The sequence below is a fragment of the Hemitrygon akajei genome, chromosome 19 (genome assembly GCF_048418815.1).
Source record: "Hemitrygon akajei chromosome 19, sHemAka1.3, whole genome shotgun sequence".
Lineage (NCBI taxonomy): Eukaryota > Metazoa > Chordata > Chondrichthyes > Myliobatiformes > Dasyatidae > Hemitrygon > Hemitrygon akajei.
In genome coordinates this window covers 9904448-9931401 of record NC_133142.1, presented here as the reverse complement: position 1 = coordinate 9931401, position 26954 = coordinate 9904448, and the positions used below count along the sequence as shown (strand labels likewise).

The window sequence follows — 26954 nt, the reverse complement described above, 5'->3', positions numbered from 1 at the left end:
AGAAATGAAGTTTTTAAAGCCTTTTTTCTGGTTTTTGTCTTTATATCATCTTTAATAAAACTATATTTCTTTGTACTGCAGAGCATTCTGTTTTATTTTCACATGTGTACTTCACCTTTATTAAAAATGTTAGTGATTTTTACGGAAGTAGTAGTCCAGTTAGTGGGAGAATCAGTTCATTTTCCCATTGAACATGTATGTATCTTGCCTCAATGTTTCCATTTACTGTGTGGGTCACAATGCTCCTTCACTGTTCCCACTACCATTACGCCACTGCCATTTCGGGCAGCAATGAAGGTCCTCCATCTCTGGTGGTGTTCAGGGCTTCCTTCATCAGGTCAGTAGCTCAGTTTTCACTACTGTCAGCCAAGCAAGTCCTGGGGTAAACTCAGGAATACTGTCGCTCTCAGATGTAGAAGGATCCTTCATTTCTCTCTCTGGTCCAGTTTTGTTTTACCAGTCAGGGTTGTTGGCCCTGAGCTGAAACCTCTGAACCTGGAGGACCGGTGGACCACTCTTAGTCTGGCCTCTACCATTTGACCTGTTTGGCATGGGTGACCCTACCAAGAGCCAAAGCCTTGACTCCAGCTAACTTAGCTCTCCGGATCACTGAGGCATCCAAGCCCTTAAATCTTACAACAAGGTTGTGGTCCTCTTGGAGATCCTTCACTGTTGAGGCGTCTAAATCCAGCAGCTCCCTACCCGACCGTATTAGTTACTCAATCAATCAATTAACTAATTAATGGTAAAATGTGCAGCAGGCCCTTCCGGCCCAACGAGCTGTACCGCCCACAAAACCACCTATTTAAGACCTTTTGTTGGTTGAGGTCAAGCATGGATGTTGCAACCTAGCTGTCAACATGACAAGACAGTACGATATGGAGAGCAAGCTGTTGTCCATGCAGCAGACTCCCCCCTTCCCAAAGGAACAGCAGAGACCGAAACAGATTGGCACCAGTGGCATCGCAGGAGTTGCCAGTCAAAGTTGAACTTAATCTAAGACTGTCTAGGGACCCCAGCTCCAGATTTTTCCTCGGGGGGGGGGGGGGGGGTTTACTCCTGAAACCCCCATGAGTGGGTATAACCGCAAGGCAGCAGAGGTCTGAGATCAGAGTTTTCCTTCAAGATGCAGCCGAACACAGCTGACGAGCCCCATCTGCCCAGAGCGACTGGGTTAAAGTGCTAGTAACCCGCCTTTGCAACTTCACCTGTCAGGAGAAAGGGTTACACTGGGCTTAGTCGCTAAACCAGATGTGAAAGCCAGGAGTCTGACTTGGTTGTCAGAAGCTAGTTGAAACACATGCCATTGGGAACATTTAATAGGTAGTGGAGCTTATTCCCACTACATCCCCCAGCTATGACAACCTTAAAGAACCAAACCACCTATTTAACCCTAGCCTAAAACAGGACAAATTACAATGTCCAATTAACCTACTAACCAGTACATCTTCGGATTGAGGGAGTAAACGGGAGTGCCCAGAGGAAGCCCTTACACTCAAACAGAGTACAATCTTCATGCAGATGGTGCCTGAAATGAACTCCAAACTCTGACGCCCTGAGTGTAAGAGCATTGCACTAACCACTATGCTACTGTTTCACCAGCCGGGCAGCAGTTCTGTTGTGGGCATTAAAGGTTGTGTGGCAGTGCCATGTCCACACCCATGATGAAAATGGGATTACCACTGAGACTTACAGTACAGAAGCAGGCCTATCTGCCCATTGTGTCATACTGACCCCGTATTAATCCCATTTTTCTTTCATCCATGTGCTTATCAGAATCGGGTTTAATGTCACTGGCATATGTTGTGAAATTTGTTGTTTTGTGAGCAGCAATACAATGCAATGTATAATAAAATATAAATTACATTAAGTATATATATATATAAAAACTTTAAAAAGAGAAAAAATATTGAGGTAGTGTTCATGGACACACTGTCCATTCAGAAAGCTGATGGCAGAGAGGAAGAAGCTGTTCCTGAAACGTGTGTGTGTCTTCAGGCTTCTGTACCTCCTCCTCGATGGTAGTGATGAGAAGACAGCATGCCCTGTTGATGAGGGGCCTTAAACATGGATGCCACCTTTTTGAGGTGTCACTTTTTGAAGATGTCCTCGATGTTGGGGTGGTTAGTGCCCATGATAGCTTTCTTCAATCCAGTACAGTGGCCCTTCCATAGCAGACAGTGATGCAATCAGTTACACTGCTCTCCACGGTACATCTGTAGAAATCTGTGAGTGCCATTGGTGACATACCATCTCCTCAAACTCCTAATGAAATATAGCCACTGTTGTGCCTTCTTTATGATTGCATCAATATGTTGGGCCAGGATAGATCTTCAGAGACATTGACACCGAGAAACATGAAACTGCTCTCCCTTCCCATTCCAATGAGGAGTGGTGTGTGTTCCCTCAACTTGTCCTTCCTGAAGTCCACAATCAATTCCTTCATCTTACTGTCTTTGACTGCAAGACTGTTGTTGCAACACCACTCAACCAGCTGATCTATCTCACTCCTCTGTGCCTCCTTGTCATCACCTGAAATTTTGCCAGAATTGGTTTTATTGTTGGCGAATTTATAGACCCTCTTGGATCTATGCCCAACCACACAGTTGTGAGTGTAGAGTAGAGCAGTGGGCTAAGCACACATCCTTGATGTGCACCAATGTTGATAGTCAGCGAGGAGTTTGTGTTGAACGCTGAGCTGAAATCAAGAAGCCTGATGTAGGTATTATTATTGTCCAGGTGATTGAAGGCTGCGAGGAAAGCCATTGAGATTGCATCTGCTGTGTACCTATTGTGGTGATAGGCAAATTGCAGTGGGTCCAGGTCCCTACTTAGGCAATTCTAAGCCACGACCAACCTCTCAACACATTTCATCACAGTAGATGTGTGTGCCACTGGTGGATAGTCACTGAGACAGCTCACCCTGCTCTTCTTGGATACTAATAATAGTTGTCCTTTTGAAGCAGATGGGAACCTCCGACTGCAGCAGTGAGAGATTGCAAATGTCCTTGAACATTTCTGCCGGTTGGTTGGCGCAGGTTTTCAGAGCCCTACCAGGTGCACCATCAGGGCCTAATGCCTTGCAAGGGTTTACCCTCTTGAAAGATGCTCTGATGTCAGCTTCCAAGACAGAGATCTCAGGGTCACCAGATGCTGCAGGGATTCACACAGGTATAGTTTTATTCCCCCTTTCATTTTAGCTGTAGTACTGAAGCCCTGTACTCCAGCACTCACTGTGCTCTCTAGACAAGCTCTTCTGGTAAAGTTGCAACTCTGGCATCTCTGCAATATGGAGGAAAGTGTCCAAGAGTGCCATGTCCTCAAAAGCAGGCATATTGAGTTCATCTAATTACAACCTAATTAGTTTATCGTCAGTCATCAGTATATCATCAACATTGCTATTAAGCAACACTAATCAATGGTCAGTTTGGGCTTTGCTCAGAATCAGGTTTATCATCACTGACATCGGCCTTGAAATGTGTTGTTATTTGATAGGAGTACAGATTCAGATTCATTTACTTAACACATGTACATCAAAACATACAGTGAAATGTGTTGCTTGTGTTCACAAACAGCACAAGCAAAGGATGTATTAGGTATTAATATTGAAGTAGTAAAATGGATTCAACAGTGGCTGGATGGGAGATGCCAGAAGAGTAGTGGTGGATAACTGTTCATCAGGTTGGAGGCCAGTGACTAGTGGTGTGCCTCAGGGATCTGTACTGAGTCCAATGTTGTTTGTCATATACATTAATGATCTGGATGATGGGGTGGTAAATTGGATTAGTAAGTATGCAGATGATACTAACATAGGTGGTGTTGTGGATAATGAAGTAGGTTTTCTAAGCTTGCAGAGAGATTTAGGCCAGTTAGAAGAGTGGGCTGAAAGATGGCAGATGGAGTTTAATGCTGATAAGTGTGAGGTGCTACATTTTGGTAGGACGAATCAAAATAGGACATACATGGTAAATGGTAGGGCATTGAGGAATGCAGTAGAACAGAGGTATAACAGAGTAGAACAGAGAACTAGGAATAATGGTGCATAGTTCCTTGAAGGTGGAATCTCATGTGGATAGGGTGATGAAGAAGGCTTTTGGTATGCTGGCCTTTATAAATCAGAGCACTTCAGTATAGGAGTGGGGATGTAATGTTAAAATTGTACAAGGCATTGGTGAGGCCAAATTTGGAGTAACCATATAACCATATAACAATCACAGCACGGAAACAGGCCATTCCGGCCCTCCTAGTCCGTGCCGAACTCTTAATCTCACCTAGTCCCACCTACCCGCACTCAGCCCATAACCCTCCACTCCTTTCCTGTCCATATACCTATCCAATTTTACCTTAAATGACACAACTGAACTGGCCTCTACTACTTCTACAGGAAGCTCATTCCACACAGCTATCACTCTCTGAGTAAAGAAATACCCCCTCATGTTTCCCTTAAACTTTTGCCCCCTAACTCTCAAATCATGTCCTCTCGTTTGAATCTCCCCTACTCTCAATGGAAACAGCCTATTCACGTCAACTCTATCTATCCCTCTCAAAATTTTAAATACCTCGATCAAATCCCCCTTCAACCTTCTACACTCCAATGAATAGAGACCTAACTTGTTCAACCTTTCTCTGTAACTTAAGTGCTGAAACCCAGGTAACATCCTAGTAAATCGTCTCTGCACTCTCTCTAATTTATTGATATCTTTCCTATAATTCGGTGACCAGAACTGTACACAATATTCCAAATTTGGCCTTACCAATGCCTTGTACAATTTTAACATTACATCCCAACTTCTGTACTCAATGCTCTGATTTATAAAGGCCAGCATTCCAAAAGCCTTCTTCACCACCCTATCTACATGAGACTCCACCTTCAGGGAACTATGCACTGTTATTCTTAGATCTCTCTGTTCCACTGCATTCCTCAATGCCCTACCATTTACCCTGTATGTTCTATTTGGATTATTCCTGCCAAAATGTAGAACCTCACACTTCTCAGCATTAAACTCCATCTGCCAACGTTCAGCCCATTCTTCTAACCGGCATAAATCTCCCTGCAAGCTTTGAAAACCCACCTCATTATCCACAACACCTCCTACCTTAGTATCATCAGCATACTTACTAATCCAATTTACCACCCCATCATCCAGATCATTTATGTATATTACAAACAACATTGGGCCCAAAACAGATCCCTGAGGCACCCCGCTAGTCACCGGCCTCCATCCCGATAAACAATTATCCACCACTACTCTCTGGCATCTCCCATCTAGCCACTGTTGAATCCATTTTATTACTCCAGCATTAATACCTAACGACTGAACCTTCTTAACTAACCTTCCATGTGGAATTTTGTCAAAGGCCTTGCTGAAGTCCATATAGACTACATCCACTGTCTTACCCTTGTCAACATTCCTCGTAAATTGTGTACAGTTCTGGTCACCGAATTATAGGAAAGACGTCAACAAAATAGAGTACAGAGATTTACTAGACTGTTACCTGGGTTTCAGCACCTTAGTTACAGAGAAAGGTTGAACAAGTTAGGTCTTTATTCTTTTGAGTGTAGAAGGTTGAGGGGGGACTTGATAGAGGTATTTAAAATTATAAGGGGGATCGACAGAGTTGACGTGGATAGGCTTTTTCTATTGAGAGTAGGGGAGATTCAAACGAGGACACGAGTTGAGAGTTAAGGGGCAAAAGTTTAGGAGTAACACGAGGGGGAACTTCTTTACTCGGAGAGTGGTAGCTGTGGGGAATGAGCTTCCAGTAGAAGTGGTAGAGGCAGGTTCAATATTGTCATTTAAAAAAAATTGGATAGGTATATGGACAGGAAAGGAATGGAGGGTTATGGGCTGAGTGCAGGTCGGTGGGACTGGGTGAGAGTAAGCGTTCGGCACGGACTAGAAGGGCCGAGATGGCCAGTTTCCGTGCTGTAAATGTTATATGGTTATATGTACTGGGAGCAGCCTGCAAGTGTCGGCATGCATTCCTGTGCCAACATAACACGCCCACAATGCTCAGCAGAACAACACAGAACACAACAAGAAACAAGCGCAAAACAAGTTAATTTTCTCCCTCCCACCTACCCATGTACACAGACAGTCCTCCAACCCAACGGCGGAACTCCAGTCTCCAGGCTTTGGCCATTGGACTTCAACTTTTAGACTTCTGGTTAACCTTCAGGCTTCAGTCTTCAGTACTGATCCCCAGACTAGCCAATGACAGAATCCCAATTCTGTGACCTACTGACCAACATCCACGAATGTCATTTGTCACCCATCCGCATTGCTGGCGTTCAGAGGCCTAGACTCCGGCCTGACTTCTAACTCCTTCTTTCCTTGAAACTAACCCTAATCTGATCCCCAATTCCCCATGCTCTTCCAAAAACCATCCTTATGAACTAAGAAAACAACAGAACCTGAACCACAACCTCTATGGAGACCACAGCTTGGCAGCATCTTAACTGGTCACTATATGTTACAATAAAAATAAATATAGTGTGAAAGAGGAACAGTGCAGTAGTGTTCAAGGGTTCATGGACCGTTTGAAAATCTGATGGCGGAGGGGAAGAAGCTGTTCCTAAATCATACATTTCACAATGGACTTCACTGGAACATAAGAGCCCACTCAGCACGTAATTAAAACCACACAGTGGGCTGAAGGAGTAGCAACCAATCTGCTGAGGGAATCTAGCAGATCAAGCAGCATCTGAAGGAGGAAAGGAATTGTCAGTGCTTTAGGAGCTGTTGATGATTCCTTTACCCTCACAGAAGCTGTTCGATCTGCTAAGCTCCTCCAGCAGATTACTTGTTTCCCCAGCCTCCTGAAGGGCTAGTTTTCACGCTGAATGACCGTGAGTAAGAAAAGGTTAATTCTTGATAAACCAGATACAACTTTGCAATGGAATTGTATTAAGATGTTGCATGGTCCAAAGTACAGCAATAACACACTTACACAAGACATCACAAGATTAACCTTAGATTTATTTAATATTGGAAGATACACTGACTTAAATGTACCGAAGGTAAATGAGTAAAGAGGATTTACAAGAACAAAGCCGAGATATGCAAGTCTAAACCGTGTACCACTTTGTCCCTGTGGATACTTGGGCTGTGCTTTGCTGCAATAACACAGTGATCTCCCTCAGGGCTGTGACACAACATGGAGAAGTACAGACAGCCCAGTTTGTAAGGGGGGCATATATAGAGTGTTGCAGCATCTCCTCAGCATTGTCACACATTCGTCCATTTGACATCTGCTGCCTCCCCCACCTCCTCTGCCAGCTCACCCTCTGAAACACCCTCCACCCCTGGCCAGCACAGGTTTTTCCTATAGGGCTTTGCATCTGGGAAGAGGAGACCAGAACATGGATGAAGTTGTAGAGCCAAAAGTAAGTCCTTGGCCACGGGTCTTCTGGCTGCTTCTGCTGACCATCAAAGGCTAGCACTAACCACCAGTGAGTGGTCCTTGAGGCTCAATGTTGATGCTTGTGGATCTCTCCCGGTTTTGAAACTTCAACCCTGGTTTGATGAATCACCAGTAATTTCCAGCTGGAGATTGGGCCAGTGAGATACCAACAGAGGCCCTGAAGGAAGTGAGCTGACGGGTTTAGGGGCAACTGTGACAGCCAGCTTGGGAGCCAGCAGTCATCAAGGGCGTAAGTCTGGTTGAACAAGCCACCAGCTCTCAGCCTTGGTCCTCATGGGAAAAACTGCGGCCAATTTGTATGCGGCAACTGCGTTAACTGTAACTAACAAAGTACAGGAGCTGCAGTGAGTGGAGAGGTGGCTCACCACCATCTTGTTAAGGGCATTTAGGGATGGAGAGTAAATCCTGCCCCTTCCAGCAACCTTAACATTCAACAAGATTAACAAATTTAAAAAGGCAAGTGGTATAACAGTGCAAGATAGATCTTGGGAATTGATGTTCTTGTTAGATTGTCTAAAATTACTTCTCAATGTCTTGAATTGATTTCATCAAATTCTATTGCATTATGCATTTATGTAGCGCCTTTTATGATTTCAACACGTCCCAACTGAAGTACAGTCGCTGCTGCAATTTGGGAAATGCGTTCACCATGTTACACACACTGAGCTCTAACAAGCAGCAATGTGATAATCAGCAGACTGTCTAGTTTAACAAATGAGGAATAAATGTAAATAAATATAGCCCAGGACTGGAGATAACTTGTTGTCATGTGTGGATGGAGTCTTGCTTTAAAATCTCATGCACCCTAACTGTTCTGCACTCCCCAGCACATCAGCCTGGGTTCTAACACTCAAGCTGCTACAGTAGGCCTTGAACCCATGAACCTCTGACCAGAGGCAGGAGTCCTATTGTAATATGCCCACAATATATATGCAGCCAGTGAACTAAGCACATCACTGATAATAATCCCCAATAAAACTAGTTATTGGAAATAAAATGACAAATAAAGATTAAATATTTTTCCCCAATAGAGGAAAGCAGGAGTTTTAACCTTATTTTTTTTGATTATTATTAGAGATACAGCATGGTAACAGGCCCTTCCAGCCCAATGGCCCCAAACTGTCCAACCACACTCATGTGACCAATTAATCTACAGACCCATACATTTTTGGAATGTGGGAGGGAACTGGAGAACTTGGAGGATACCCTCACGAACATACAAACAGACAGAATCGAAACCACTGCTACCATGCCACCCCTAAAAGAATTTGATGAAATACATTTGGGAAGGATTCTGGCTACATCTCTCCCCTATCCACAGAATTTTTGTGTATGGGCTGTTCAAACATCTTTGCTCAGAACTGGATTGGATGGGTCCTGGTGAAATGTGTGCCAATCGGCATGGTGCTGTTCTCTCGACTTGGGTGTAGTTGTGTTGTAATTGGCAGTAGAGGGAGTGATTTGAGATAGAAAGGACATGGGCAATTGAAGGGAAGAGAGAAGATGAATGAAATAGTAGCCTGTGCTGCTTTTGTGCTGGCTGGAAGATGCCGTTGTGTTTCTAATCATCTGGTGTTAGGGAAAGAGGGATAGCGGTCAAACATGGGGAAGCAAGACTAGCTTAGATGGGCAACTGGCTCAGCATGGACAAGTTGGGCTGGAGGGCCTGAATTTGTGCTGTATCACACAATGATCGGAGCAGTTATGCAGGCTTGCATTAGCCATAGTAGTGATAGAGTGAATCAACCTTCCATTTCTTGAACCAATCTGCACAACCTTAATCACTGCCTCAGTATAGCAACACTACGACCACTTTGCACTACGTCCTAAGTGTGTTCTTTCTTGCATCATTTACATATAATTTTTTTTGTGAATGTTGAATCTCTAGTTCTGTATCTGCGATGCTGATGCAAGTAAGTTTCTCATTCCACCTGTGCATATACATGACAATAAACTTGACTTTGACTTTTACTCTGATGGTTGTGCCAGAGTTGGATAGTTTGCTGCTCCTGTCAACCATCTACTGGTCAGGGTAGGTCCAGGGCAAAGGTTCCCAACCTTTTTTTATACCGGGGAGCCTTACCATTAACAGAGGGATCCGTGGACCCCAGTTTGGGAACCTCTGGTTTAGGGATTGTCGCAACTGGAGTGCAGGGAGGGAGGGGTGGTGGGAGACAAGCATGCCAGCTAATGATCCAAGGTGGATGAAACGAGATACTAAGTGGAGGAGTGCAGCCCATCTCATCCTCGCTGGAACCAGTCCAATGTGCCCATTTGCCTTCAAAAAACCCTCTCTTGAAATTTAAGTGCACAAAATTACCCCCGAGTGGCCAGGTTTCGATATCCAGAAAAGGGGAGACAAAGCAGGCATCCGTAGGAATGCACACATAACTGGAAGCGCACACGTGACCACTGGGGTGTTGTCCATCAGCATCGGAGCTTAAGTATTGTTCAGGCATTAATGGCATTAGCTACATCTGTGAACACCAGTCTGCTGGGCCTCTGCAACAATCCTTGACTTGGCATCAAGATCTGGAGAAAGAAATATGGACATGAGTAACCTCCTGGAATTCACCTGTCCTTCTGGATATTCCAGTGTCACAGTCACTCGCAAGTTTCAACGTCTAAGACATAAGAAACCTTTTGCACTGACCTTAGTTTCTTTCAGTTCCTCTCTCACAGTGGCAGCACATTTCAATGAAAGCTGTTAGCTCACTCTGTTGTGTCCTTTACTCACCCATTTCCCAAAAGATCCCAAGATGTATTGTCAGAATCAGCATCAGTTTTAATATCTTCAGCATATGTCATAAAATTTGTTGTTACAATAATAATGTTGGGCATTTACATTACAATAATAATAAAGGCTGTGAATTACAGTAAGAAGACATAAAAGGTTAAATTAAATATGTAGTGCAAAAAAATTAGTGAGATAGTATTTGTGGGTTCGATGTCCATTCAGAAATCTGATTACAGAGGGAAAGAAACATGTTCCTGAAGCCAGTGTGTCTTCAGGCTCCTGTACCTCCTCCCTGATGGTAGCAATAAGAAGAGGGCATATGTTGTATTATACTTGGAGTATTGTGTTCAATCGTAGTTGCTTTGTTGTAGGAAGGATGTGGGAGTTTTAGAGAGGGTGCAGAGGAGATTTACCAGGATGCTGCTTGGGTTAGAGAGAATGTCCTATTAGACCATAAGACCATAAGACATAGAAGCAAAATTATCCATTCAGTGCATTGAGTCTGCTCCGCCATTTCATCATGGCTGACTCCGGATCCCACTCAACCCCATACAGCTGCCTTCCCGCCACATCATTTGATGCTCTGACCGATCAGGAAACTATCAACTTCCGTCTTAAATATACCTTTGGACTTGGCCTCCACCACTGTCCGTGATAGAGCACAGAATAATACGATTGCGCTTGGGCATTTTTCTTTGGAGCAAAGGAGGACGAGAGGTGACTTTATAGAAGAGTATAAGATGACAAGAGTCATAGTTATAGTGGACAGCCAGAGATCTTTTTCCCAGGGCAGAAATTGCTAACACAAGGATGTATAATTTTAAGATGAGGAAGGTATAGGAGGGATGTTAGAGATATGTTTTTTTAAACATAAAGAGCAATGGGTCACCCAGGTCATGGTCTCTTCTCGCTGCTGCCATTAGGAAGAAGGTAAAGGGCCCTCAGGACACACACTACCAGGTTCAGGAGCAGTTACTACCCTCAACCATCAGGCTCTTGAACCAAAGAGGATAAACTTCACTTGCCCCGTCATTGAAGTGTTCCAACACCCTACTCACTTTCAAGGACTCTTCATCTCATATTCCTAAGTTTTATTGCTTATTTATCATTATAATTTCTTTCTTTTTGTATTTGCATTTTGTTGTCTTTTGCACACCGGTTGTCCACCCAGTTGTAGTCGTTCATTGATTCTGTTATGGATTTATTGAGTAAGTCCACAAGAAAGTGGATCTCAGGGTTGTATTTGGTGACATATGTACTTTGATGATAAATTTACTTTGAACTTTGGTGCACGTATCTTACTGCCAGGGGTAGTGGTAGAGACAGATAACTCCGGACATTTAAGAAAATCTTAGATAAGCATAATCATGAGAAATTCTGCAGATGCTGGAATCCAAAGGAACACACATAAAACGCTGGAGGAACTTAGAATGTCAGTCAACATCAATGGAAATTAATAAACAGTCAAAGTTTCAGGCTGAGACCCTTGTTCAGGTCTATATAGGCACCCGGATGACAGAAAAATGGAAAGCTATGTGGGAGGGAAGTTTTAGACTGATCTTAAGAATAGGTTAAAAGGTTGACACAGCATCATCGGCTGAAGGCCAGCACAGCATTGTGGGCTAAAGGACCCGTACTGTGCTGTAATGTTTTATGTTCCATGTCCTAAATATAAGATGCTCACTCCTTTATATCTACCCATGCTGAACCTCATGGAGGAAATCCCCAGACAAGTCTCTATCCACCTTCCAACCAAGGGGGAAAGTTTGAAGACACGTGCCTTCTTCGCCCTCTTCCCCCCACACCCTCGACCCTCACACATACTCGCTGCCTCTAGAAGGCAGCCACCTACAGCCCAGCCAAAGGGCTTGTTGGTTAAAAAGATCAGATCACTGTGCATTAAGACACACTCCCTTGTGATTGCAAGGACCAGCATAAGGTGTGACCCAGTTAGACCCAAAAGTCCTGTATTGTGCTATGTTCTAATTTATGAAAAACTCTACAGAAATTAAGCCTGACAAGCAACTAATGCGCATATACCACCATGAGATCCATTTTCTTGCAGGCATTCATAGTAGAAAAGTAGAAAAATAATAGAATCAGAATCAGGTTTAATATCACCAGCTTATGTCGTGAAATTTGTTAAATTTGCAGCAGCAGTACATTGCAATACATGATAAATATAGGAAAAAACTGAATTACAATTGGTATATACATGTATATTAAATAGTTAAATTAAAATAAGCAGTGCAAAAACAGAAATAAAATAAGTAGTGAGGTGGTGTTTATGAGACTCAATGTCCATTTCAAAATCGGATGGCAGAGGGGAAGAAGATATACCTGAATCTCTGAGTGTGTGCCTTCAGGCTTCTGTACCTCCTTCCTGATGATAACAATGAGAAGAGGGCATGTGCAAGTGATGGAGGTCCTTAATGATGGATGCTGTCTTTCTGAGACACTGCTCCTTGAAGAAACCTTGGATACTACAGAGGCTAGTACCCATGATGGAGCTGACTAATTTTACAACTTTCTGCAGCTCACTTCAATTCTGTGCAGTAGCTCCCTCCCACACCAAACAATGATGCAGCCAGTCAGAATGCTCTCCATAGTACATCTGTAGAAGTTTTTGAGTGTTTTAGGTGACAAACCAAATCTCCTCAAACTCCCAATGAAATATAGCCACTGTCTTGCCTTTTTTATAGCTGCATCAATATGTTGGGACCAGATTAGGTCCTCAGAGATAGATGCCCAGGACCTTGAATTTCTCACTCTCTCCACTTCTGATCCCTCTATGAGAATTGGTTTGTGCTCCCTCATCTTATCCTCCATAATCAGCACTTTGGACTTACTATTGTTGAGTGCAAGGTTGTTGCGATGACACCTCTGAACTTCTCTCCTGTGTGCTTTCTCATCGACACCCGGAATTCTGCCAACAATAGTTGTATCGTCAGCAAATTTGTAGATGGCATTTGAACTATGCCTAGCCACACAGTCATGGGTGCAGAGACAGTAGAACATTTGGCTAAGCACACATCCCTGAGGTGTGCCAATGTTAATAGCCAATGAGGTGGAGATGTTATTACCAATCTGCACAAATTGTGGTCTTCTGGTTAGGAGTTCCAGGATCAATGAAAAACTACACACAGAAAAGGCTGACAAACGATCACTGAGCAAAAGAATAGAAAGTGTGCAAAAACAAAAAAAAATAATGAAGTAAATAAATAATACTGAGAACATGAGTTGTGGAGGCCTTGAAGGTGAGACTATAGGTTGTGGAGTCAGTTTGACATTGAGGTGAGTGAAGTTATCCACACTGATGGAGGATGGGCAACCTCTCTATGAATCCACCCAGCAAGCTGTCACTGTTATTTTCTCTTTGCCAACCTTTACTGTCAACGCTTGCTGTGTTTACTCTCAGGGCTAGCACACACATTGCCAGCTCCCTCCAGCAAACTTTACAGACAGTCCTCACACGAGGAACTCTCACTGCTTGAGTGTGCCATTGCATGCCCTCGCAAAAGGCGCCATCTTCAGGTGATGGCTGAAGAGAGGCCAGAAGAGCAAAGCCTGGGTTCGACCTCAGATCAAGGAGGTGTTCGGAGATGACATGTCCACTGCTCACCGCCTCACCTTGCTCTGTAATCCCTGTGCCGCTGCGTCTCGACCGTGGTCGAGTAGCTCCTGTTCCAGCTCGTCCTGCTCCTCAGCAGGGTCAAAGTTGTACATGGGCATCAGTTGGTGACGTAGCTTCTCAAGCCTAGTGGGTGGGAAAACACAACAGAGATTAACTGTTTTATGACAGCTTTCGGAAATCAGACATACTTCCCCTTCCTTTACTGTCCCGATGCAGGATCGTGGCCTGGAACGCTGACTGCTTATTCTTTTCCATAGATGCTGCTTGACCAGAGTTCCCCCAGAATCTAAGAGAGTGTAATAGTGTAGATGCTCCCTCTGGCTGGATAGCCTAAAACTATAACCATAGTCTCAGGGTACAAGGTTGATCTTTATGGCAGAGGTGGGGTAAAATATTGTCCCTTAGCTGGTGGTGAGTCATTGCAATTCTCTATACCAGAGGGCTGTGGTTAGTAGACTGACCTTGAGTGATGTGGGAATCTGGTGGGAGAGGTCTACGATTATTACATGGTGGGGCAAGTTCCAGTATCACATAGCTGCCTCCTATATCTCATGTTCTGATGGCCTTAGGAAATGTAAAATGCTCTCTCATAAGAGGCAGCCAATGGGAAAGCAAGAAAGAAATATTCAGTCTCTCTCCCCCATCACTCTGAATTCACCTCCCTCACTCTCTCTTTATCTATCTATCCATCCTCTCATTCACTATCAGTAACTTCATCTCTCTCCTCTCTCTGACCATCCTCCTTCTTCCTTTACCTCTCGCTCCCCTCTGTCTATCCTCACTCCATCCCTCCTTCCCTCTCCCTCACCATCTTTCTCTCATTCCATCCCTCTATCTCATTCCATTTCCTCCTCACTCCATCCCTCTCCCCCTCTCATTCAAGTCTTGTTAGATCAAAGGCAGAAGTGCCGAAAACATCAGACAAAATTTCTTGCCTGCCATTTTATCAAAAGAGTAATCTTAATGACTATTATTTGGTACTTTATCAGATATCTCTTGGTGGTACAAATATCCCACATCAGTTACATTTACTGCTATGTTTTGCAATTCCAAAACATAAAACCAATTGCAAGCAGAAAGACAGAGTTGGGAATGCATGTCTTAGTTTTGTTTTCACTTTAAGAAGCACGCACTTATGACGCACTGGCATGATGAAGACTGCAATTTTCATTCTTTTACATATAACCCACAATGAATTATTTAAAGGAACAAGAATGCTTAATCAAACAGTATATTTACAATATTGCTCAAATATTACTGAAATATTAAAAACACAACATTTCTGTCATTAATCCTCTACATTACATTATCAAAAGATTCCATCGAGTTAGTTGGACACAGTTTGCCTTTAACAAATCCAAGCTTGTTTCCCCTGAATAATACGCTCTTTTCAGAGTGAGTGGATTGATACCAGGAGGCTAAAAATCAGAAAGAAAGGGATCATCACAGAGTCTGAACTCCCAGGCTTGGTTGTCCTAGATTGTACATCTTTCCTGGAGAGGGATTTGAACCCACAACCCTCAAGGGAGGAAAACACCTCATATTCCATCAGGGTAGCCTCCAACCTGATGGCATGAACATTGATTTCTCTAACTTCCAGTAATTCTTTCCCCCCCTCCTTTCACTCTTTTTCATTTCCCATTCTGGTTACCCTCTCACCCCTTCTCTTCCCTTGCCCTCACAAACTCCCTCTGGAGCACCCCCTCCTTCCCTTTTCACTGTCCACTATTGGATTCCTTCTTCTTCAGCCCTTTATCTCTTCCACCTACCCCAACCCAGCTTTTCCATCGCCCCTACTACCCCTCCCATCCATCCACCTTCCACTCACCTGGTCTCACTTATCTCCTTCCAGCTTGGTTTATCGAGCTCCCTCCTCCCAACTTTTTATTTCCGTGTCTACTCCTTTCAGTTCCAATCCTGATGAAGGGTCTCAGCCCAAAATGTCAACTGCTCATTACCCTCCATAGATCCTATATGAACTGCAGAGTTCCTCCAGCATTCTGTGTGTGTTGATCAATGACAAATACTGTTCTCTTTTAGGGTAAAAGGAAGACACAGGACCAGTCTTGTTCAAGATCTGATCTCTTGTGGTTTTAACATCTACCATGTTAACACTTAAAGAACATGGAACATAACTTCATAAAGAAAGTGACCAGAGCAGCATTTCTACACTCAAGAACAATTGCAAAGGTGCGTTCTTTTCTGTCATGTAATGATGCTGAAAAACTAATTCATGCCTTTATATCAAATTGACTAGATTACTGCAATGCACCTTTTAATGGTCTCCCAAAGCAGACTATTGACAAACTTCAACTCATTTAGAATGTTGCTGCTAGACTATTAACTAAAACCAGGATGAGGGAGCAGATCATTCCCATCTTAACGACTCTGCATTGGCTTCCTGTATCTTTTAAAACTGATTTTAAAATCCTCTTACTTGTTTTTAAAGCTCTCAATGGGCTGGGACCAGAGTACATCACAGAATCACTTTTCTTCTATAATCTTGCTCGAACTCTCAGTTTTTGTTCTGCTGGTCTCTTAAATTTAAACAATCTCCCTCGAAAGAAAATTGGCACATCAACTTTTTGAACTACACTCCTAAACTATGGAATTCAATATCTAAAACTATAAGGGGATTCAGACTCAGTTGGTACTATTAAATGCCAGCTCAAAACCTGCTTATTTAATCTTGCTTCTAACTAACATAATTTCTTCCTTTCATTTTCATATTTGCACTTTATCCATTATAAAGCACTTTGAACTGGATCATTTGTATGAAATGTGCTCTATACTGTAAATAATTATAGAGCACATTTCATACAAATGAAACATCTGACGTACAGGCAGAGCCAAGCACACTCATTTATTTTTATCATTCATATTATTATTACAGAACAGTACATGCCCTTCAGCCAAAGACATTGTGCCAACTTTTTAACCTATCTCTCCTACATAGCTGTTTATCATTTTTTCTATCATCCATATGCCTATCTAAAAGGTTCTTAAATGCCCCTAATATATCTGCCTCTACCACCACCCTCGAAAGGGTGTTACACACACACACACCCTCCACTCTCTGTGTAAAGAACTTACCTCTGACATCACCCCTGTATTTTCCTCCGATCACCTTAAAAAGATACCGACTTGTATAAGCCATTTCTGCCCTGGGAGAAAAGCTCTGACCATCCTCTCGTCACCTTGTACAGGTCTCATCCTCTTTCTCTCCAAAGAGAAAAATCTTAGCCTGCTCAACCTATGCTCATCTCTACTTATCAATTACAGATCACATATCTCTTCTTGTCAAGTAGAGATTTCAGTTAACTGGCTTGACATTTTCTCTCTTACCAGTTACTTCCTATATTATACGGTAATTCTTTCTCCTCCTTCACTCTTCCCTTCTTCTTTTCTGCTTCCTGGTGTTAATCTAGTTACTTGGAGAAGTAGGGACTGGTTAGAGAAAGATTTTTAAAAACTGGCACGGATTAGAGAAAGCTGACTTGAGAAAACTAGTATGGATTAGAGAAAACTGGCATGGATTAGAGAAAATTGAAATAGATTAGAGAAAGTTGAAATAGAATAGAGAAAGGTGGGAAGGATTAGAGTAAACTGATGTGCTAGAGAAAGGTGGCATAGATTAGAGAAAATTGACAGGGATTAGAATGGTATAGATCAGAGAAACCTAACGTGTATTAGAGAAAGGTGGCATGGATTAGAGAAAGTCAGCATGGATTCATTACAGGCAAACTACATCTAAATGACTTAATAGAATGGTTTGATTAAGTAACAGAAAAGTTCTATGAGAGGAACACAGAAACGGCAGATGCTGGAATTTGGAACTTAAAACAAGCTGCTGGCAGGACTCAGAGAGTCAGGCAGCAGCTATAGAGCAAAATGGACAATCAGTGCTTTGGGTCGAGACCTTTCATCCAGACTGACAGAGGAGGGAGAGATAGCTAGTACAAAGAGGCAAGTGAAGAGCCAGCAAGTGACAGGTGGATCCAAGTGGAGAAAGATTGAATGGCAGATGGAGCGAGGTGGGGAGGGGAGGGTGGGGTGCAGATAATGACAGAGACTAGAAGATGATTGATGGAGGCCACATTCAGCTGATGATGTCCAAACAGAGTTCCAAAAGACAAAATGCATAGAAATTTGGCAAAGTAACAAATAACAAAGAGTAGTATTAGAAGATTATTGCTCAGTATGGAAAGAGTTCAGTGACATTCAATACTGTTTGCCTGCTTTTCCTAATATTAAATAATGATTTGAATTTAGGTGTACAGGGCTCCATTTTCATATCTGCAGATGATTCAAGATCCAAGTGTATTTATCATGTGTAAGACAGCAGTAAAGGCAGTAAAAAAAAAAGTAAAGACAGCGTGTAGTCAGACTGTCAGGAAGGGCAGGCAGGTGATGGGACTTAGTTGCAGCCAACAGGCTGAGTATCGAATCATTAGGGATGCAGAAACAGAAAGGATAGCAAATATGGTACTCAAAGTGTTGTATCTAAATGTGTATAGTATAAGAAATAAGGTGGATGACCTTGTTGCACTATTATAGATTGCCAGGTATGATGTGATGGCCATCACAAAATCGTGGCTGAAGGATAGTTGTAGTTTGGAGCCGAATGTTATATCGTTATATCGGAGGTATAGGAAGGTAGGCAGAGGGTGTGGTGTGGCTCTACTGGTAAAGAATGGCATCAAATCAGTAGAAAGATGTGACATAGGATCGGAAGATATTGAATCCCTGTGGGTTGAGTTAAGAATCTGCAAGGGTAAAAGGACGTTGATGGCAGTTATATACAGAACTCCCAACAGTGGCTGGGAGATGGAACACAGATTACAACAGGAAATAGAAAAGGTGTGTCAAAGGGGCAATGGTATGGTAGTCATGGGAGATTTTAACATGCAGGTCGATTGGGAAAATCAGGTTGGTAATGGATCTCAAGAGAACTGAGTTTGTTGAATGCCTACGCGATGGCTTTTTAGAGCAGTTTGTCATTGAGACTACTAGGGGATCAGCTATACTGGATTGGGTGTTATGTAATGAACCAGAGGGGATTAGGGAGCTTAAGGTAAAAGAACCCTTAGGAACCAGTGATCACAATATCATTGAGTTCAACTTGAGATTTGATAGGGAGAAAGTAAAGTCTGATGTAGCAGTATTTCAGTGGAGTAAGGGAAATTACAGTGGGATGACAGAGGAGTTGGCCGAAGTAAATTGGAAGGAGATGCTGGCAGGGATCTCAGCAGAGCAGTAATGGCATGTGTTTCTGGGAAAAATGAGGAAGGTGCAGGACATATGTATTCCAAAAATGAAGAAATACTCAAATGATAAAATGATAAAATTGTGGCTGACTAGGGAATTCAAAGCTATTGTAAAAGCAAAATAAAGGGCATACAACAAAGCAAGAATTAGTGGGAAGATAGAGGATTGGGAAGTTTTTAAAAACCTACAGAGAGCAGCTAAAACAAGCATTAGAAGGGAAAAGATGAAATATGAAAGCAAGCTAGCAAATAATATCAAAGTGGATAGTAAAAGTTTTTTTCAAATATGTTAAAAATAAAAGAGAAATGAGAGTGGATATGTAGGCATCCATTAGTCTCGAGAGACCATGGATTTGTGCCTTGGAAAGTTTCCAGGGTTGTATGGGAGACCGACAGTTGCCCATGCTGCAAGTCTCCCCTCTCCACACCACCGATGTGGATATAGGACTGCTAAGAATGAGGCAGGAGAAATAAGAATGGGGACAAGGAGATGGCTGATGAACTAAATGATTATTTTGCATCAGTCTTCACTGTGGAAGACAATAGCAGTATTCCTGATGTTGTAGTGTGTGAAGGAAAAGAAATGGGTGCAGTTACTATTACAAGGGAGAAGGTGCTCAAAAATTTGGAAGACCTAAAGTCACCTGGACCAGATGAACTGCACTCTAGGGTTCTGAAAGAGGTAGCGTTAGAGATTGTGGTGCATTAGAAATGATTTTTCAAAAATCAATGGACTCTGGCATGCTGACAGAGGACTGGAAAATTGCAAACGTTACTCCACTCTTTAAGAAAGGAGGAAGGCAGCAGAAAGGAAATTATAGACCAGTTAGCCTGACCTCAGTGATTGGGAAGATGTTAGAGTCAATTGATGAGGTGATGGAGTACTTGGTGACAACAGGACAATTTAATAAAAAGCCAGCATGGTTTCTTTCAAGGAAAATCCTGCCTGACGAACCTGTTGGAATTCTTTGAGGAGATTCTGTTTCATCTTCAGTCGTCCATCAAAATCCGATGATGACATCCACTCCTTTAACAGTGAGATCTTTGATGACTGTACAGTCCTATCCTGGAGCCACAAGCTCTATTGCAGGTGGGACATGTATAAGTGGTAGTGATGGCAACCATGGCTGCATTTCTCCTGGCTCTCTTCTGCTGTCTTCTGGTTGTTCTTTCCATCTCCAGAATATGAACCCCGTCCCTACACAGCTGTCGCCAAGTGTTACGGTCAGCAGCAACATCCTCCAGGTCCCCGGGTCTGATCTTGCACTTCCTTAAAGCGTTCTTCATCTGATCCTTATAACACTTTGGCCTTCCAGCTGGGCATTGATCATGATGTAGCTGGCCATATAACACTCTGCGGGGTAGCTGACATGGGGGCATCATTATCATGTGCCACAGCCACTGCAGCTGACACTGGGTGATCATAGCCTCAATACTTCTGCAGTTGATCTTTACAAGTATTTCAGTGTGAGGCACCTGCTCACGCCAAGTAATTCCCAGGATGCGATGAAGGCAGCTTATGTGAAGCGCTCCAAGGACTTGATGTGACGGCTGTAGGCTACCCAAGCTTCACAGCTATAAATCCTGCCTGACGAATCTGTTGGAATTCTTTGAGGAGATTACAAGTAGGATAAAGGGGATGCAGTGGATGTTGTATGTTTGGACTTTCAGAAGGCCTTTGACACATGTGAGGCTGCTTACCAAGTTAAGAGCCCATGGTATTACAGGAAAGTTACTAACATGATTAGAGCATTGGCTGATTGGAAGAAGGTAGAGAGTGGGAATAAAATGATCCTTTACTGGTTAGCTGCCAGTGACTAGTGGTGTTCTGCAGGTGTCAGTGTTGGAAGCACTTATTTTTATGCTGTATATAAATGATATAGATGAAGGAATAGATGGCTTTGTTGCCAAGTTTGAAGATGATACAAAGATTGGTAGAGGGGCAGGTAGTGTTGAGGAAACAGGTAGGATGCAGAACGACTTAGATTAGGAGAATGGGCAAGAAAGTGGCAAATGAAATACAATGTTGAAAAATGCATGGTCATGCACTTTGGTAATAGAAATAAATGTGCAGACTATTTTCTAAACAGGGAGAAAGTCAAAAAATCTGAGATGCAAAGGGACTTGGGAGTCCTTGTGCGGAACACCCTGAAGGTTAACTTGCAGGTTGAGTCAGTGGTGAGGAAGGCAAATGCCATGTTAGCATTCATTTCAAGTGGTCTAGAATACAAGAGCAGGGATGTGATGCTGAGGCTTTATAAGGCACTGGTGAGGCCTCACATTGAGTACTGTGAACTGTTTTGGGCCCCTCATTTTAGAAAAGATGCACTGGCATTGGAGACAGTCCAGAGGAGGTTCACAAGGAATGAAAGGGTTATCATACAGGAACGTTTGATGGCTCTGGGTCTATACTCGCTGGAATTCAGGACAAGAGGGGATCTCATTGAAATCTTTTGAATGTTGGAAGGCCTAGACAGAGTAGATATGGAAAGGGTGTTTCCCACAGAGGGAGAGTCTAGGACAAGAGGGATCAGCTTCAGGATAGAGGGACACCCTTTCAAACAGGGATGCAGAGAAATTATTTTAGCCAAAGGGTGGTGAAATTGTGGAATTGGTTGCCACATCTAGCTGTGGAGGCCAGGTCGTTGGGTGTATTTAAGTCAGAGATTGATAGGTTCTTGATTGGACATGGCATCAAAGGTTACGGGAAGAAGGCCGGGAACTAGGGTTGAGGAGGAGAAAAGAAAAAGGATCAGCCATTATTGAATGGCAGAGCAGACTCAATGGGCAGATGGCCTAATTCTGCTCCTGAGCCTTATGGTCTAAAATTATGTACTCAAATGAAATACAGAACAAATTAGAACACTATTAATATTACAACAGTACTATAAAACTGTATTAGCTCTGAATGGTTATCAATGGAGAAATTTATCCAGTGTATATTGGTATGTTCTTTTGATTTACAGTAAATGAACAAAACCAGTGCACCTAGTGTAAATAATGGACTGTATGCTTGTAATGACTGTATTCTCCTAATCTCCATTGTCATTGTAACATTCAAGATGATTCAAGACAGCTTCAAATTCTTCACAGTTCCTAACTTGAAGTAGTGAAATCGTTTCATTGTCACTCCCGGCCGTTTCTGGCATTTCCAAGCTTGAATGCTTGAAACCTCAGTAAGAAAAACGGTTCTGAATTGTCTTACTGCTTATTACTTGCCAACTATCAGTGACAAACATCACTGCTTTTTGAACACAAACACACACAACCGAGTCCATTTAAAAACAGTTTGCTCTAAGCATGGTGGAGTATCTAATGGCCAAATGATGTGCATGCAACTGATGCAAGTTAGAAACTGTTCGGCAACAGTTTCCTGCCCCAATTAAGCAAAATAGTATCTCAAATAAACAAAAGGAATCCCGGCTACTTTCTTGATTTGTATTTGTTCTTTAAGAGTTGTCCCAAACAAACGGCTGTCCCAATTAACCAATCGCCCTATTAACCAAAATCCATTGTATACCCAATGACGTGACCTCCACGGTCATCTGTGGAGCACACACAAAGAGTACTTTGGGTTTACAATATACTGCAGGACACACGGTGAAGGCAGGTTCATTTCAAAATTCAAAGGGAAACTTGATTAGTATATTAAAGGAAACAATTTACAGGACATTGGGAGAAGGTGAAAAGGTGGTACCAGCTGGATTCACACAAACCAGCCACCCCTCCATTGACTCCATCTACACTTCCCACTGCCTTGGGGAAAAAGCCAAGGTCTCCCCCCACCCCCCACCACTTCCAACCAGGCCATTCTCTCTTTTGCCCCTCTTTCATCAGGCAGATACAAAAACTTGAAAGCCTGTACCACTAGCCTCAAGGACATCTACATCCTTTCAAACATTTGGTTCTTGAATCCTAATCGCAGTACAGAAACACTATGACCACTTTGCACTACAACAGGCTTTATTTGCTCTAATTATGCTCTTCCTTGTATAATTTATGTTTAATTTACATTTTTCTTGTGAATGTTGTGTGTCTAATGCTCTGTGCCTGTGATGCTGCTGCAAGTAAGTTTCCCATTGCACCTGTGCAGACATGTACTTGTGTGAACGGCAATAAACTTCACTTTGATACTGCTTCCTAAGCCTCCCCATTCCTTCATAACCCTCTGTCCCAGTTTTCTCCACACCCCAACCCCTTGCTATCATTAATAGGCTCAGTGGCTACTTTATTAAGTACACTTGCTCATCTATACAAATATCTAATCAGCCAATCACGTATACAGCAACTTAATGCACAAGAGCTTGTGGACATGGGCAAGAGCTTCGATTTTTGTTCAAACCGAACATCAGAATGGGGAAGAATTTGGATCTCACACGAGGAAATCTACAGATGCTGGAAATTCAAACAACAACACACACAAAATGCTGGTGGAACACAGCAGGCTAGGCAGCACCTAGGGAATTTGGATCTAAGTGGCTTTGACCGTCGAATGATTGATGGTGCCAGTCAGACAGGGTGGTGTGAATATCTCAGAAACTTCTGATCTCCTGGGATTTTCACACACAGCAGTTTCTAGAGTTCACAGAGAGTGGTGCAAAAAAAAACCCAAAATACATCCAGTGAGCAGCAGATCTGTGGGCAAAAATGGCTTGTTCATGAGAGTGGTCAGAGGAGAATTGCCAGACTGGTCCAAGCTGACAGGCAGGCGACAGTAACCACAATAACTACGCGTTACAACAGTAGAAGAGCATCTCTGAACACAGTAGTGTGTAGAAGAGCACATCGAACCTTGAAGTGGATGGGCTACAGCAACAATAGAGTGGCCACTGAGTGCACTTCCACTAGGATTTAAAATTTGGGTTTAAAAGTGTTAAGTGGAATATGCAAATTTTAAGCTATCCCACATTTGTCTATTTGAATTCATGTCTTACAGCAGTTGGAAGGTTTGAAGCCTTTCATCTAGAATGATGTACGTTTATGAATGAGGGAGGAAGGCTCTGTTGGACTCTGGCCAACATGGCCCTTCCCTCCCTTATCTCAGCCAAAGTGTGTCCGCAATTTAATGAATGGGTTCCACCGGCAGGAAGACAGGGTGGGGGGTGAGGGGGGTGGGGGGAAGAGTTGGCAGAAAAAACATTGGCCAGCCACAAGTGACGGTGGTTTCTGTGGTTGATGTCCTATGGAAGTAAGTGTCACTTTGGCAGAACAAAGCTAGCAAACCACAAAACACCAAGAGTGAGGATGTATTATTCAGCCTGGCTCTGGGTTGTCACGGATTGGTTAGAAAGAAAAGTCCAGCTGCAAGAATTCAGTTGGAAGTGAGTCTGCTCAAGACACGAGGACATCCTGCTTCATGAGTGAGACCACAAGACGTTAAAAGTGAGGTCCCAGCCAGTGCTAAATCCACGCTAACCACAGAATCAGGGAAATAAATATCTTTAAACAGAGATCTGTTTTTAATAAAGACCACCATTCATTTCAAACCACTCTACAAAAGGCAGTTCTTTTTTTTTCATAGTGAAACAGATGGCGAGAACGGAGACTAGGAATGCAACATTGCTGGGAGAATTAGCTGCCCTTCTCCATAAGATATAGGAACTGAATCAGGCTATTTGGGCCATCAAGTCTGCTTTGCATTTTATCATGGCTGATCCATTTCCCTCTCAGCTCCAATCTCCTGCCTTCTCCCATATCCATTCATGCCCTCACTGATCAAGAATCTACTAACCTCTGATTTAAATATACCCAATGACTTGGCCTCCACAATCGCTTGTGGCAACGAATTCCACAGATTCGCCACTCTCTGACTAAAGAAATAACTCATCTCTGCTCTGAGGCTGTGCCCTCTGGTCTTAGACACCCCACCACAAGAAACATCCTCTCCACATCTAATCTATTGATTCCTTTCAACATTCGACAGGTTTTAATGAGACTGTCCCCTCATTCTTCTGAATTTCAGTGAATACAGATCCAGAGCAAACAAACGGTACTCATTTGATAAGCCTTTCAATCCCAGAATATCTTTTGTGATCCTCCTTTGAACCCTTTTCAATGTCAGCAGGTAAGGTGCTGAAAGCTGCTCACAACTCTGCAAGTGAGGCCTCAGAAAGCCTCAACATTACATCCTTTCTTTTTATATTCTAGTCCTCTCAAAACAAATGCTAACATCGATCCCTGGGACTTGCTCAAACAAAGGACTGGAGTATTAATCCTAGTATCTGCTGCCAATGAACTCAGCTGCCCTCTTCAGGCCCTATTCTCGGCGTTACAAAGCCAATTTTCCAATGTTTAATTCCCTCTATGAAGGATTTGCAATATCAGGTCATTGTATATCAAGCAGTAGTAAATCAAGGCAACTGGACTTGCTGTGTTGTCTAGAAGACATTTCGCCACTCATCTGAGAGGCTTCTTCACTCTAATCTACGGTAGGTAGTTTCTGGTTTATAAACTCTGAGTTGTTTAAAGGTATAGCAATTACATGAAGGTTGTTAAGAGTCATAGAGGTAATGAGAGGGTCATTAGTCTTATCTTTGCATGACTGGAGGTGTGAACTATTGAGGAGACACTGGGGTTAAGATGTTAGGACTATATCGTAAGTAGCTGATAGGTGGTGTCGTGCCCCACCCCCTCTGTTCAGGGATGGGTTTTCCAGTTTGACAAAGATGGCTTCTTTAACCCCTCTTTCAAAGCACCTGTCCTCCCTGTGCAAAATGTGCACACTGCATCATCAAAAGAGTGTCCCTTGTCCTTTAGGTGTGGATAGACAATTAAGTCTTGACATGAGGTGTTAGCCTTCCTATGCTGGGCCAACCATTTGTGAATACAATGTAGTTCTAACACCTTTACCCCGCTGTCTCCATAACAGTTCACACCTCCATTTATACAAAGGTAAGATTAATGACCCTCTCATTACCCTCTATGACTCTTAACAACCTTCATGTGATTGCTATACCTTTAAACAACAGAGTTTATAAAACAGAAAATTACCCACCATGGATTATAATTGAAGCCTCTTGGAAGAGTGGTGAAACATCTTCAGGACAATACAGCAAGTCCAGTTGCCTTGATTTACAATGACCCAGAAGACTGAGAGCCTTCATAGACAAATATTGTTTGACCGTCCTTCAGCACATCCAGGTTACCAGTTGTACATAGGCTGAGCCCCAGAAGCTTCATCTCTAAACCTCCTGCCTCTTGTAAACAATCCCCCCACTCATCTGCTATTGGATACCAGCAGCCAATCAGAAATCCAGTTGGCAGTGAGGCACTTTAATAGCCAACTAAAGGATCCTTCAGCCTTCAAAGAGACTCCTGTCAACATGTTAGAAATAATGACCTAAAGGTGTTAATAGAAAATGGAGATTTTTTAAGTCCCAGGTGCTACAGAAATTTCCTTTTTATTTGTTTGGGATTCCACAGAAAACTCCAGAGGAGTAGCAGCCTCCTATTGACCTACACCAGAGGTCAATATTATTTTACTTCATCCTTCAGGAAGTATGCCAGAAATTCAAGGCCTTCTCACTACCGAAACTCTTCCAACAACTAAAGACCTACACAAACACAAAAGACATGCATTTCTACAGCACCTGAATGCTTGATAGCCAATTATGTATTTCTGAAATGGCATTGTTGATATGTGGGAAACGTAACAGCCAGCTTGGGTTAAGCAAACTCCCACAACAGAACTGTGACCATACAGTAAGGGGTGAATGAGGTACACAAATTATGAGGGGTATCATTATCGAAATGTGCTGTGCTGTATTGACGTGGGCGATCGTGGTCTTATCTGTAACTATGATTGCTCTTGGCAAATTTTTCTACAGAAGTGGTTTGCCATTGCCTTCTCCTGGGCAGTGTCTTTACAAGCTGGGTGACCCCAGCCATTATC

The 26954-nt window shown here is 42.9% G+C and overlaps 1 protein-coding gene across 3 annotated transcripts in view; it reads right to left on the bottom strand.

Moving 5' to 3' along the window:
• Positions 1 to 6959: 6959 nt before the first annotated feature.
• Positions 6960 to 26954, bottom strand: part of c19h3orf18 (chromosome 19 C3orf18 homolog) — a 77262-nt gene continuing 57267 nt past the window's right edge. For all 3 annotated transcript variants that reach the window (XM_073072060.1, XM_073072061.1, XM_073072058.1), the window contains 2 exons: positions 13793 to 13919; positions 6960 to 9957 (listed from right to left, as the gene is read on the bottom strand). In XM_073072060.1, the coding sequence (XP_072928161.1) occupies positions 9877 to 9957; positions 13793 to 13919 (208 nt within the window). In that variant the 3' untranslated portion in view covers positions 6960 to 9876. The remainder of the gene's footprint in view (positions 9958 to 13792; positions 13920 to 26954) is intronic.